General features: G+C 30.4%; 1 protein-coding gene across 17 annotated transcripts in view; it reads right to left on the bottom strand.

Moving 5' to 3' along the window:
- LOC132714124 (protein couch potato-like) overlaps positions 1–14,228 on the bottom strand; it is a 98,901-nt gene that overhangs the window by 33,596 nt on the left and 51,077 nt on the right. The window contains exon 1 of one of the 17 annotated variants that reach the window (XM_060696882.1): positions 644–1,274. The exons of 15 other annotated variants lie outside the window; for them this stretch is intronic. In XM_060696882.1, the coding sequence (XP_060552865.1) occupies positions 644–688 (45 nt within the window). In that variant the 5' untranslated portion in view covers positions 689–1,274. Of the gene's footprint in view, positions 1–643; positions 1,275–14,228 lie in introns of those variants that run through there. One more of the 17 variants, XM_060696884.1, reaches the window with a different exon arrangement.

Genomic DNA, 14,228 nt, shown 5'->3' with positions numbered 1-14,228 from the left:
CAATTTTTAAATTTAACTAACCAATGAGAAACTCATTATTTTACAGACTGGTTTACAAATTCAATACTTTAAGTATTTCATAGACTTATTGAAATATAAATACAAGTACACAGTCTAATGTTAAAAATTAAATCAATTAACTTATTTAAATAAAAAATTTCACCCGATAGCTATTAACCAAATCAAATTCAAATTTCCTATAACAATTTAAAATGAAAAGCAGCTACCTACCTGTTACATCAAGAAAATCATCATTATGTACATTATACTTATTTCCTTTAATTAATACTTACCAATTAATCAGTGACTCCAAGTTCAAAACACTTCCTTAATTAATAATTAATTGATTTCTAAATAATTTTATAATATGAGCTGTGCCACAATTGAACAAGAACCATCCCATGCTTTCATAAATAATGATGTTGATATGATATTATGGTACAATTTTATATTTTCATTAATTTCTATGTCCAATGTTGAAATATCTATGGGCTATATGTCATAAGGTTTGACTCTTTGATTAGAAGTTATATTGATCAAGGAAAGGAAGAGGGGTATATATATATATATATTTCTATTGTGACACAATCATATACCTCATATATATTTCAAATGATGTTAATTGTAATGATAATATCCCTACCTGTAGACTATAAACAACAGAGTTAGCAAGGGAGTCTGAGTCCATCCTAACCTCAAAAACCAGGCTTTGTCACACACAAGATATAAACCAGGCTTTGTCACACACAAGATATAAACCAGGCTTTGTCACACACAAGATATAAACCAGGCTTTGTCACACACAAGATATAAACCAGGCTTTGTCACACACCAGATATAAACTGTGTCAGTTATTTACATAAAAACGTTTTCACTTTCAAAAAAAAAAGCCACCACCAAACAACCGTCTTTTAATCACTTTTTTTTCTTCTTCTCAAGATCTGGATTTGCTCTCTCCTGTGTCGAGGTAATTAATTAATTTCTCTTCAAGTAGTTTTATGGAATAATTAACTAATTAATTAACTTCCACAATATCTAATAACAGGAGCTCCTGATTGCTAAATTATCACCATTATAAATTATCACCATCATAAAATATCACTATTATCCAATTATCTTATCACCAAATAACACACTTCAGTTTTCACAGAAACTACTGTAGACTTTATCACTAACTCCTTCACTCTTGTTGTTCCATAAATTTCACATAAAATCTAATTAAATCATTATAACCAATTCGTGATATACTTAATTGTTTAGCCTTTGTTTCTCATAAAAAATTCACCTTCTCTGTATTAGAAATAAATAAAAACATGATAAAATTTCTGATATAATGGTTCAGAGGATATAAGATTATAAACTTTTTGTTTGTATTCAAATTTACTAATATTATATTTCTATCTTTGTTTATTTTATTAAATATTTATTTAAACATTAATTTTCCTTACAGACTTTTAATACAATGTTATTTATTGATTGTGCAAATCACCAATTTAAATTCATAATCATTGTCTAATTGGTTTTCAAACTCCGGGAAAAAAAAGCTAAGAATAGAACTACTGACATGTACATAATAATAGATATAATATTATAGATATAAGTTAATTTGATGTACACTTCTTAACTTTATTTTCAATTCATTTTTAATCTAGGAGTATAAATAACTTAAAGAGACTTTTCTTAGAAGTTGAGTTTTTTTTATAAATAACTTTTTATTCTTTCTTTTTATTTTTGTAAGAGACAAACTGTTTTCAAAGCGAGTATAAATAAATAGAGAATTAAACCTCATTTATGTAAACAAATTATAATTCCTCTATTAACAATAATTTTAATTTTTTTTACTATCAAAACTTTATATTTTAGATTATTTTCACTGTAGCAGATAATCTCTCTTGAAACAAGAATAATTTAACACCATTCCTTTCTCTTTTAAAGAAAGTCTTTAAACCTTACAAACCATTCAAATTTTCACTGTATAACTTAAATTTATTTCCAATTTCAACAATAATTATTTATAAGACTTTTCTAATGTCATTAAACTTTTATTTCGATATAAATATAATGTAAACAATATCCTACACAAAATTCACCATTCAATATATTTCTACTAAAAAAAAATTTTTTTCATAATCATTATCCCATTTTCGTCTCTCTGAGAGTGAAGAAACTTTTTTTTTTTATGAAGAAGAAAATTTTTTTTTCGTGTCCCATTTGAGAAAATTTGAAATAATGTAAACTTCAGGCAGCTGGGTGATATAGGGAAAATTATATTGATTATTGTTAGAAAACGTATAAATAATTCAGACGTCTGAAAATTGGTATTCAATAGAAATTATAGTTTACAAATGCTATTGGACCATGGATATTTAAAATGGGAGATAAATTTTCCGTTTTTCAAACAGTTGCAGCATTAATAATTCACGGTATTGTCGAGCTTAAAGCTCCGAGAGAGACCCGAGGAAAATTTCAGGTATATTAACAAATAAATAAGCACTATAGAATCCACGATCAAGAATAGGAAATTACTCAACTGTGACGCTTGGGAGCTTATCAATTATTCTCTTTAAAGTTTCTCCGTTAGTCTCTTAAAATTTCTTAACGTGACGGTACATGTTTATATTTAAAATAATAAACTTAGAATAGTCAACGCAAATCGAACGATTAGGTGGCGACAATGTCACATTTAAAACATTGAGTAGTTATATTACAGAAAATACACAAGATAATTTAAGTTATCTATTATGAGAATATTCAAGGGCTTGGTGCGAAATTGTTGTAACTCATATCAAATAAAGAAGGAGTTACGACCCTTTCACACCAAGCTTTCAATTATTTTATTATTAAATGTTATTTGCACCATGGTAACATTTATAAAATACATAAAAATATAATATGAAGGCGATTTGATCAATGCGTTACTATAAATTATATATATTATATTGAACAGACATTTACATGTATTTCATCATGTTTTTTATTGAGATATTACCATTTATGATGACTATATCAAACATTAGCACTGTTCTAGCTATTATATATTGTTACTATATCAACTATAACTCCAACAGAATTCACTATCCTTTACAATAAGTCCACTAATTTCCTTTCATCCTATTCCAATCAAACACTATCAAAACAACAACAACAATAACATTATATCCCATATTTTTATACTCCAAAATCTAATATCACACATATAAATATAGATATATAATTCCAGGACATTTCCTGAATGATTTTCACTCTTCACAAAGGGAGGTACTTTTAAAAATCAGCAGCTTTTCTACCACTGGGGGCCCGGGAAATTCTCCAAAATTTTTTCAACGGGCCCAAAAATTTTTAAAAAATTCGAAATTTTAAATCATGTATTTTTAACATTTTTAAATTTTATGATTTTTAAAATTTTTTTTCAAATGATGCTTTAAAAAAAATGGGACCAACTTTTGTCATGTTAATATACATTGAAAAAAGGGGAAAAGGGAAGAAAAGGGGTAAAATTTTTTGTATTAAATTTTTTAAATTTCCCAGTTAAAAATTATCATCAGTAACTGCGAAAAAAATTTAAAAAGCCCCCTCCGGGTGATAATGGCCTATAAAACCAAACCCCCATAAGTCTTTTTTAAACCCTTTAAAAATATCATTTTAAAAAAAAACAAAATTCTTTTTTTATTTTTTAAGTATAACTATAAGACGGGGAATGAGAAAAAAATATAGAAAATTTCCCCTGTTTTCCCCAAATTTCAGTAACTTAATTTAAAAACACCATAAAATGTGATTGATTTTAATTTGTGAAATTTGTCTGTATAAGTTTTTTAAAAAAAATTCTATCCCATTTTTTCGTTTGGGGGAAAGAAGGGGGGGAAGGGGGGGTAATTGAGGTGGGGGGTGTATAGAAATAGTACAAGAAGGGGGGGGGGTAGAGAAATTCTATATTTCGAAGGGGTGTTTGGAAATAGCACAAGAGGGTGGGATCTAGAAAAATTCTAGAGGCAGGTGGTGTGTATGGAAATAGCACAAGATGTAGAGAAATTCTAGATTTGGATGGGGTATATGGAAATAATACAAGAGGGTGGGGTGTAGAGAAATTCTAGAGGTTATGAGGTGGAGAATATAAAAATGGCAGAGGTGTCAGGGTGGAGTGTATGTGAGGTGGGGTATATTTTTTTTAGTTTTGTTTGGATTTTTACGGCCCGTCAACACATAACTGGCCATATAACGTGCCGAATGCTATAACAGGCTTAAAATGTTATGTAATGTTTTGTAAATGACAATAAAAATGAGTCAATTAGATCCTAGAGTAAGGTGGGGTATATAGAACTGGTAAAGGAAGACACATTTAGCATTATAAATTAAAGACATCAAGTATATATGAGAGATAAGCTATTGATTGGACAATTATAACACTGCCAATTGATATTAAACTATTGAGAAGGCTTGGAAAATCTCTCGAGGGAATTTCTCTGCCATTTGTCTTTCAAGGAAACAACAACTGGGACGCTTGTCTGATAAATATCCCTGTCTCATTCTATCATTACACATTGTGTTAGTCGTCCAATGTAAATTGAAAAACTAAATAATAGTTCATATTATAACAATGAGTTTTGAGCTCTTGTTTAAAAGCATTGTGTATAGTATATAACACACTGTCCTAAATTTTGTTTTGTTTTGTTTTAATTAACAGCGCACCTAACAAAATTTTATTAGGTCATATTATTGGCCCTGAAACAAGGAAAGATGATTTCAGCTGACTTGGGTTGTTAACACAAACTTAAAGCAACACCAGGGGGTCAAAAAATACTGTCCTAAATTAATAAAGTCAAAGAATAATTAAGAGTGGAGTAGCCAAGATGAAAATATTCTGTGGTTACTGTTCCAAATATTAACAAAAACAACTTTCTTAGTCATTTACAAAATAAAGTCATAGAAAATTCAGACAATGCTGTGAAACAACCATTGGGAAGAAAAAATGTCAGTAAGCAACTAGGCTTCTCAGTTTGTAGAACTGCACAACTGTTTTCCAGCAGGTCCCCATGTTTGAGTCCAGATCAAGCTGCACATTTTTCTCAACCCTGTTATACCATGCTATAATCAATTATTATTTAATCAATTTCTAGATGATATGTAATAACTTAAAACTTTTCCTATTAATGTCACTTCTTAAGCACAAAGTTTTATTTGTATTATAAATAATCAATGACTCTCAAACCTTTTATTTGAACACAATTTAAATATATTTAGAACTATTTTAATGTTAAACTTTTATTTGATGAAATGTTTAAACCACTTTTCTCTTTATAAAATAAAACTTTTGAACATTTTATTGCATTTCAACTTTACACTGCAAAATACACTTTAAGTTTTACTTTTTATCACCTTTTAAAACTGACTTTAAATACTTTATATTCAAGGCTTACAAAATGCGATGAATCATGTTTATCTCCCTTAGAAAATCTTAAAATATTAAGAATTATCTCCCATAGAAATAAATAACATTTACATTGCTGTAGTAGCATCATTGAGTTAATTCCCCTGCATATGAGTACAGTTACAGTTAACTCCCTTAGAAATTTATAATTAAATTTATACTTTCCACTTACATGTACATATAAAGTTCAAAGAAATGAAATTATGCCAGAATGTTTGATATATCTTAAAGCATTATCATATTATAATTTAAGTTTCATTTACCCGTCTTCAACATCTATTTTAACATATATTTTTCAATCTTAAAGTTGCTCATATATTATCAAAAGAAATTTACTATAAGTATGATCATTAATTATATATTTTATATATAATATTATAACTTTAAATTAGAAGACAATATCTGAACCAACAAAAAAATTTAAATCTTATATCACTGAACCAAAATAATCCATACACTATTATATTATCACTAACACATATATATCTTATATAACACTAACACACATATACATATAAAGTTGACTCCAATTTCCACATTGACATCTACGTTGATACACTTTCACTTTACTTGTATTTTATTATTCTCACATCATGGCCCGCTGATTCTGAAAACCATTGTCGCGTTCTATTGCGTTCTATTCCCTCATTTTTTTATAATGAAATATACATAAAGTTCATTTTCTCGTCACAGTTCACCGGTTGTCGAAAGCTTTTGGGAATAATATCTCAATTTTCTCAATTATTTCGATCATCAAATCTACATACCTTCAATAAACTTAAAAGGTTTTCACTTTTTATTTTACAATCATATAATAATCTTTGAAGAGAGTAAAGAAAAAAAAGAACATTCTAAATATAAAATCACTTTATTATGACGTTATATCAACCGTGTCCGACAATAAAATTATGCATTTCCGCATCGTTCCTTCACTGATTTATATTCTCAAACGAAAACTTTCATAATTACATTAGTTTTCAAAAGTGAAAAATCATCCAAGTTTTCCCCGATATTATCTCACTTCAACACTTACTACATCAATTTTAAAGTATCTTTATGTTTCACGCCTCAACTTCATAAAATATACAAAACAAATTTCTCCGGTACGATTTTCAAAGTGACAAAAGTCTCGCTATGTTAGTTGATTGATTTTGCGTTTCACCGATCATACGAACTACCCGCAGATCCGGACAAAATACATCCTTGTCGTTATACTGTATAATATAACGTACATTACGAGTATAAATCGGGCATGCACCAACGTTTTCCATCACTATAGTTATTGGATAACGTAAATTACGAGCCCCGTTAATTACAAACGATTCTACAGAGACTGTCGACATCAAATTCTATCAAATACCAACTCTTATATTACAAAGGAAACTTTTTACTGTCATCAAAAACATTTCTGTCTCAATTATAATCTAAGGCTTGTGTCTAGTAGATTATAAACTATAACAGGCTATAAATTCTAGCTGTGTTTAATCAAATATTAATAAATTTTCATACATACAAATTAGCCATTTGCAACATCACCAATTAGGAAAACCATACTCCGTGGAAACAAGTAAAAGGTGAGTAATCATTTAACGTTAACCAATTATTATAATCAGACTAATAGATGAAAGAATTTAATAATGGAGTAAAATAATAAACTTAACATGGTATAGCAAAGTAAAAATACAGCTTCCAGAATACATTAAAATTCAATTTATTATCTGTGGCAAGGGAGGTAATTAAACTGTACTGCAGAAACAAAAAATGTCAACAAGGAAGATAATTAACCTTTACCACTGAATCAAAAATGTCATCAAGGGAGGTAATCAAACTTTTTCCATTGAACAAGGGAGGTAATTAAGCTTACCACAGTGACAAAATATCAACATATCTTGACTCAGAAATTTCTGTGAACACTTCAAAGTGCTAAACAATCTAACTGGTACACAAGACTTTATTTTGATTCTTTGGAAAACTTTCTAAATTTTCTTAAAATAATCAATTTGGAACCGTGACACTTTTAAACTGGTACCAGTTTATTTCACCACCAGACCAATTTATTTTAAAAAGTAATTTTTTTTTATTTTCTTTAGACCGGGCGGTCAAGGATAACCTACGAAAGTGCAAGCACTTATTTCCAGTAGGGTCCTTACCTCAGCAGACACTAGAGACAGCTATGAGATACAAGGAAATCCGGGAACCAGTCCCTAGCTCTTATTGAATAGATTCCTTGGTTCTTTTACATGCCCAGTGTATAGCACTGATACATGCGAGGATTACCTGGGTTTCGTACCAGTAAACCTCTAGTTAGGTGGGACACACTGAAAGTGTTTCTGAAAAATCCCAAGGGTGTTACCCAGGATCGAACCCGGAACCTCAGGAGTGACAGTCAGTGGTCTAACCAACTGAGCTATCGCGCCACCTCTGAGCTATCGCGCCAATTGAAAATCATCCAGTCTGGACAAAACCATTTATCATTGAAAAGGGGAAATAGTGAACAGTGCCGACCATGATCATATAGCATGATTATGTCAGCAGTCGGCACCCTTAGTGCAGTAACGGAATTTGCCCTAAATTTAATAGGAGTTGGTTTAAACATATCTATTTTAAGCTCGATTGAGAAACAAGTTCTTGCAACTTATATTAATAACTTTCGAGTCCGCTTCCTTGAACCAACCAGTACATGTGTCATATGTAGAATAATGATTATGACGCGAGTCTAAGGGCTCGAACCCATGATCTCTGGGTTGAGAGACAGACACCTTAACCACTAGGCCACTGCTCCCCTTGATAGGAGTTTAAATCAGTTATTGCACTAATGTGACAAGCTTATCCTGGTCTGCACTGGTAATATGATAAGATTCTGTAGCTGCAAGCAGACCAACTTGGTGGAAATGGTGAAGTTAGAATAAAAATCTTAACATTTAAATCAGTGGTGGTATAGATATAGTGTTAACAGCTTTCATTTGAACAATTGAAACAATTTGCAATAATCAAGTGCATTTACTTCACTTATCTTTACAATCACAGAGATTACAAAGATTCCTACAGCACAAAACACAATCATCTGCCATGTCCTAACAATTAGCAGCCCGAACCATTAATGCCAATATTGATTTTTCACGATACAGTCATTCTTACACTGCGCAGCTTATTGGTTGTCTGCTGATACTGAAATACCCATAGATTATCCGTAGGACAAAATAATTACATTACGTAGCCAACACTTCAAGAAAAATGTATATGGTACAGTATAGTACGAGGGATTTGGGATATTTAGAATTTCATAGAAAATAATTATTTTTGTTCAATACATCACGTCTAGGCAGACATTATTTCACACATGTATGACGGCATTGTTTAACAGCTTATTTAAGCCATTGGCATTAGTATTACAATGCCAATAAAAATTTATGTTGGGTACAGAAGACATTTTATTTTTACAATTATGAAAATGTCCAAAGTTAAAAAGTTAACCTTATTCTTCACCAGGTCAGTAAAATCATGGAAGGATTATATGATTAAATTATTACTATTATATACTTATTTGAACTGCATTTATCCCCTTACAACGTTAGACAACTTACAGTCATCTCCGCATAGACTTCAAATTTTAACAGAAGGCAACAAAACAAAGCATGACTGTAAACACTTAAGTTTATTTCGGGAAAAGACTTTGGTTTCAAACTTGTTTATATATAGAACAAATATCTCTTTCCAATAACCTTGCTACAATTTCTTGACGTTATCTTCTTGTAAAATTTTTAGTTTCCTTAACTCGTTACTGAAGTCAAATTGAGCCAGAAACAAGTTTTATAAACTATGAAGCCAGGAACCAAACCCACACACTTTTTAAAACTCCCAAGCAAAATGCTCTACGGTGACGTTTGTGCAATAAATAAAGTGAATTAGAACAAGCTCAAACCACCCTACCAAGCTTTCAGTCTTCTAAAATTGAATTTATGACTATTTTGGGAAAAATAATCCAAAATTGGAACTCTATTTAACCAGAAGCTTGATTGTTCTAAGAAGGATCATCATGATTAATTAGACGCTTGATTAAACATTGCATTAAGTATTGAACTGTCTTTTGATGATCATTCACTAGGGAGAACATATGGTAGAAACCTGGTTATGGTAAAGACTTGCTCAAAAGTAAGAGACCTAAATATTTCACACTGTTACAGTCTGGGTATTTAAGGGATCTTGGTATTTTAGAGACATGGTTTTTTCATATACATGTATTTGGGGTTTTTTTTGGTTGTCTGACTAATTTTTAATTTATAACATTCATAATGTTAAGGGGTTAGTAAATGATAAATGACCTAAAATACAGTGTTTCAAGTCGCCAAAAGCTACCTACAGAAAACATTATAAATTATCTATAACACATCAGATCATTATTTTGTGTGTGTGTATAATTTAGTACACAATAAAGAAAACCTGACAAACAAGATCAACAAGTAAAGGTGGCGTTCAATCAATGAACGCAACCTCCACAAGACCAGCAACAACAAACCAGCGGCAAGGAGCCCAGGAGGACCCCAAACAAAAACAGGACAGGGCGCAAGGAAGAGCATGGGACAGTCACAGTTTATGAACTAAACTAAAATTTCTGGATAATTTCAATGCAGAGACACAGACTAAACTTCAGTCATTAATACATCACTGTAAGCTACGTGTAACTTTTCCCTATAGGGTATTACTGTAATATGGTGAATAAAACGCAGAAAGTAAAAGCAATAGAAATGTCTCTCTGCTGCAGATAAAGGACATTTCTACCTAAATCCATACACACCTTCTATTTTAACATATCACAGAGGATAAAGATTTATTGGGGAAAAAAAGATAAATTATTACAATTTCAAATCTAATTAAACTCCATACAGCCAGACAAATAATTCATTCCAACTATAGCAGTGTGCTCATTGTAAAGATTTAAATAAAAAAACGCCAGAATGTCAGACAACTAATCTAAAAATCAGAAATACACCACGATAATCCTTAAAACAGTCGATCAGAAATACATTATAAATATCATATAAAACCAGTCTGTCAGAAATACATAATATCATAAAACCAGTCTATCAGAAATACATAATATCATAAAACCAGACTATCAGAAATACATAATATCATAAAACCAGTCTATCAGAAATACATAATATCATAAAACCAGTCTATCAGAAATACATAATATCATAAAACCAGACTATCAGAAATACATAATATCATAAAACCAGTCATCAGAAATACATAATATCATAAAACCAGTCTATCAGAAATACATAATATCATAAAACCAGTCAATCAGAAATACATAATATCATAAAACCAGTCAATCAGAAATACATAATATCATAAAAACAGTCAATCAGAAATACATAATATCATAAAAACAGTCAATCAGAAATACATAATATCATAAAAACAGTCAATCAGAAATACATAATATCATAAAAACCGTCTGTCAGAAATACATAATATCATAAAAACCGTCTGTCAGAAATACATAATATCATAAACATACATTTTTGACTAACATACTGATAATTTTAACAGTTAGCTAGCAATTTTGTTGATTTTTTTACGAGATAAAATATAGAAATGGACACTTTATGAATCATTTTAAAGAAAAATCATCAAAGATAAAATAAATGCTAATAAAATATAAACAAGAAAGCAAGAAATGGTTTTAAATAAACAAAATAACCTGTGAAGATAATTTAAATATAAGATTATGCTATATCTTCTAGTAGCCTGAAAAATCTCTACTATCATATACCCCGTGAACTACAACCAATCTTCTAGTATCAGCTCTCAGCAATCACCCATCAGGAACATATGTTTTAACACCATAAGATAAATCTATGATCTCTGGGCTTATCAGCTAAATGCTGCAAATTTTCATTACACCAAGATCTGATAGAAGAAAATCTGTCAAATATTTTCTACTGGTAGATATATGAAATATGAGCATTAACATCTTTATCTTTTACAGCATTTCCTGCTAACATCTTTATTCAATATCATCCTTTACTAATATTTATATATATATATATATATATATATATATATATATATATATATATATATATATATATATATATATATATTCACACATATCTTCACTTACGGGGCCTATTTATAAGACCGAGTTAAGTGGCATTATTTCATGCAGTCAGTTTTTTGTATATGTCACTATGTAGGCATATAATGACATTTCCAAACAACAGAACTAAGGGGTACTAAGTTATATATATCAACTATATATTTTAATTTTACCATAGGTGAAAACATATTGACCAATAACATAAAACCCCATTAAAAATATATACATTTGTGGGACATATATCATTTACTACTAAAACCGGCCTACGGGCACTATGTTAGAAGGGTAGCCTACGCCCCCATACATCGTTTTTAAACATGCCAGAGTTGCGAGGCCTTATGTATGCCCCACATTAAATATAAACCCCACAAGTATGGTCTCAAATAGACCGATGCCCCGTAAATGGAGGAATGTGACTGTATATATATATATATATATATAATTATATATATATATTATATATATATATATATATATATATATATATATATATATATATATATATATATATATATATATATATATATATATATATATATATATATATATATATATATATATATATATACATTGTATACATTTATATATAGCCACTAATGTCACTTTACTTTAAATATTCTTTACTTACTTACTTTACACTTAACACTCTACCTTAACTCACCTCACCTTATCTTACCTTATCTTGCCTTACTTTATCTTACCTTATCTTGCCTTACTTTACTTAAAAGCCCCTGTGTACATTAATTTAATCACAAGTTGGCAAATGGGTGTCAAATTTGTGACATACATTATCAGGCCATAGAAGGTTAACCATTTTTCTATTTTTAGTAATAATGACCTTTACCTTGACCCCAGGGGGTCCAAATACAATACCAACCTGGTTCTTCATATAAGCTTGCCATATACCAAGTCTGATTAAAATATCATGTTCCAAACTTTAGTTATAGTCCAGAAACCATGATGTGGACCGACCGATGAACCGACCGACCAACATTACCTGGCTCCTAATATACCCACCCTTAACTTCATTTGTGGGGGCATATCAACATTAATATCAACACAAAATTACAATCAAACACTTTACAAGCTATCAGTTCAATTAAATTCAATCAGATTTCAGTTTTCCCCAGTCATCTTGTCATTTAAGAGACACTTTCTACACCTTTATCATTGAAGAGTTCTCATATGGAGGGAGTATTATTCCTGCCAATTTCCTTCCTCCAATATGAAGATTTCCTTCCCTCCAATATGAAGAGCTCCGAGTTATTGGACAAAAAGTGTCATTGTCAATTAGTGGTAATTTATTTCAGTTTGACAAGATGTTAACATCTCCCAAACATTTCCCCCGATACTTTGTTGATAACTTCATAATATCCCAGAGTTCCATTTATATCCCAGAGTTCCAAATTCTCCGCTATACAAACTGGTAGTAATAACAGTTTTCTATAAAATATCATAACACCACACCATATTGGCTGATAAAAGCAGAATATTTTGCTGGGTGACAAAACATATGTGATAATACTGAAACAAGTGCCAAAATATAACACTGTCGATGAATTTTTGTTTTTGTTTTCAGTCCCTTTATAAATCTAATATATAAGTAAGTAAGTAAGTAAGTAAGTAAGTAAATTTTTATTATAGTGACATTGTGCATATATCAATTTCACATACATGATAAGAATACATACAAAGACACCCGGCCCATTGGACCTATAAGTCACCTTATTATATATATACAAATATACAAACTGTGATCAATACATAGCTTTTAAAATGGAACATTTGAATGAGATCAAAGTTGCTGCTCGATCTGTAAATTACAGTATCACATTATATATGTCACAGGGTGAGAGAAATGTGCAGTCTGACCGAGACTCGAACCCGGGACCCTAGGAATACCATTCCGCATCTCTAGATTTACACATCATCTCCCCTAAATAAGGAACAGTTCTGAATGTGAAATAATACATTGTATATAATATACATGTATATATAATCTATTCAAACAAGACCCGCATTATAAAACTTATTTAAACATAATCTTTAAGATAAAAAAGAGAAAAAAAAACTTTATGGAAATGCAACAGTTATGTACTCCCCTCATCATAAAAACATACCATAAAAAATGTTTTCATTGATTTTAGACCACTCTCACAATAATAACGGATAAAATAAGATAAATTACAGAAGAAGCATGGAATAATTTTCAGTTTTTAGTACCATGTTTCCTGAAAATGTTCTTAAATAACTTTATTCCGTAAACTACATATATATCCTAACATATCTGTAAATACTGCTTAATGTCCCAATGAAAAAAAAAATTGACATGCAAATATGCCATGAAAACAAATGAGCCGCGTCATGACAAAACCAACATAGTGTGTTTGCGACCAGCATGGATCCAGACCAGCCTGCGCATCCCTGCAGACTGATCAGGATCCATGCTGGTTGCAATCAGTTTCTATATACTTGTTATAGGGTTTGTAAGCAAACAGCATGGATCCTGATCAGACTGCGCGGATGCGCAGGCTGGTCTGGATCCATGCTGGTCGCAAACCCATTATGTTGGTTTTGTCGTGACGCGGCTCAAATGTTTTCCTATCTGCAAAAGGGCAAATATCTTATTTCATTTTCCCCAAACCTAAGCAATAAAAATACTTGGAAACAAAAGATGTGTAATTGAGTTAGACA

Source organism: Ruditapes philippinarum, unplaced genomic scaffold (genome assembly GCF_026571515.1).
Source record: "Ruditapes philippinarum isolate M1 unplaced genomic scaffold, ASM2657151v2 ctg3742_1_1_1_1, whole genome shotgun sequence".
NCBI lineage: Eukaryota > Metazoa > Mollusca > Bivalvia > Venerida > Veneridae > Ruditapes > Ruditapes philippinarum.
Note: the sequence above shows the minus strand (reverse complement) of the source record. Positions and strands in the feature narration are given on the sequence as shown.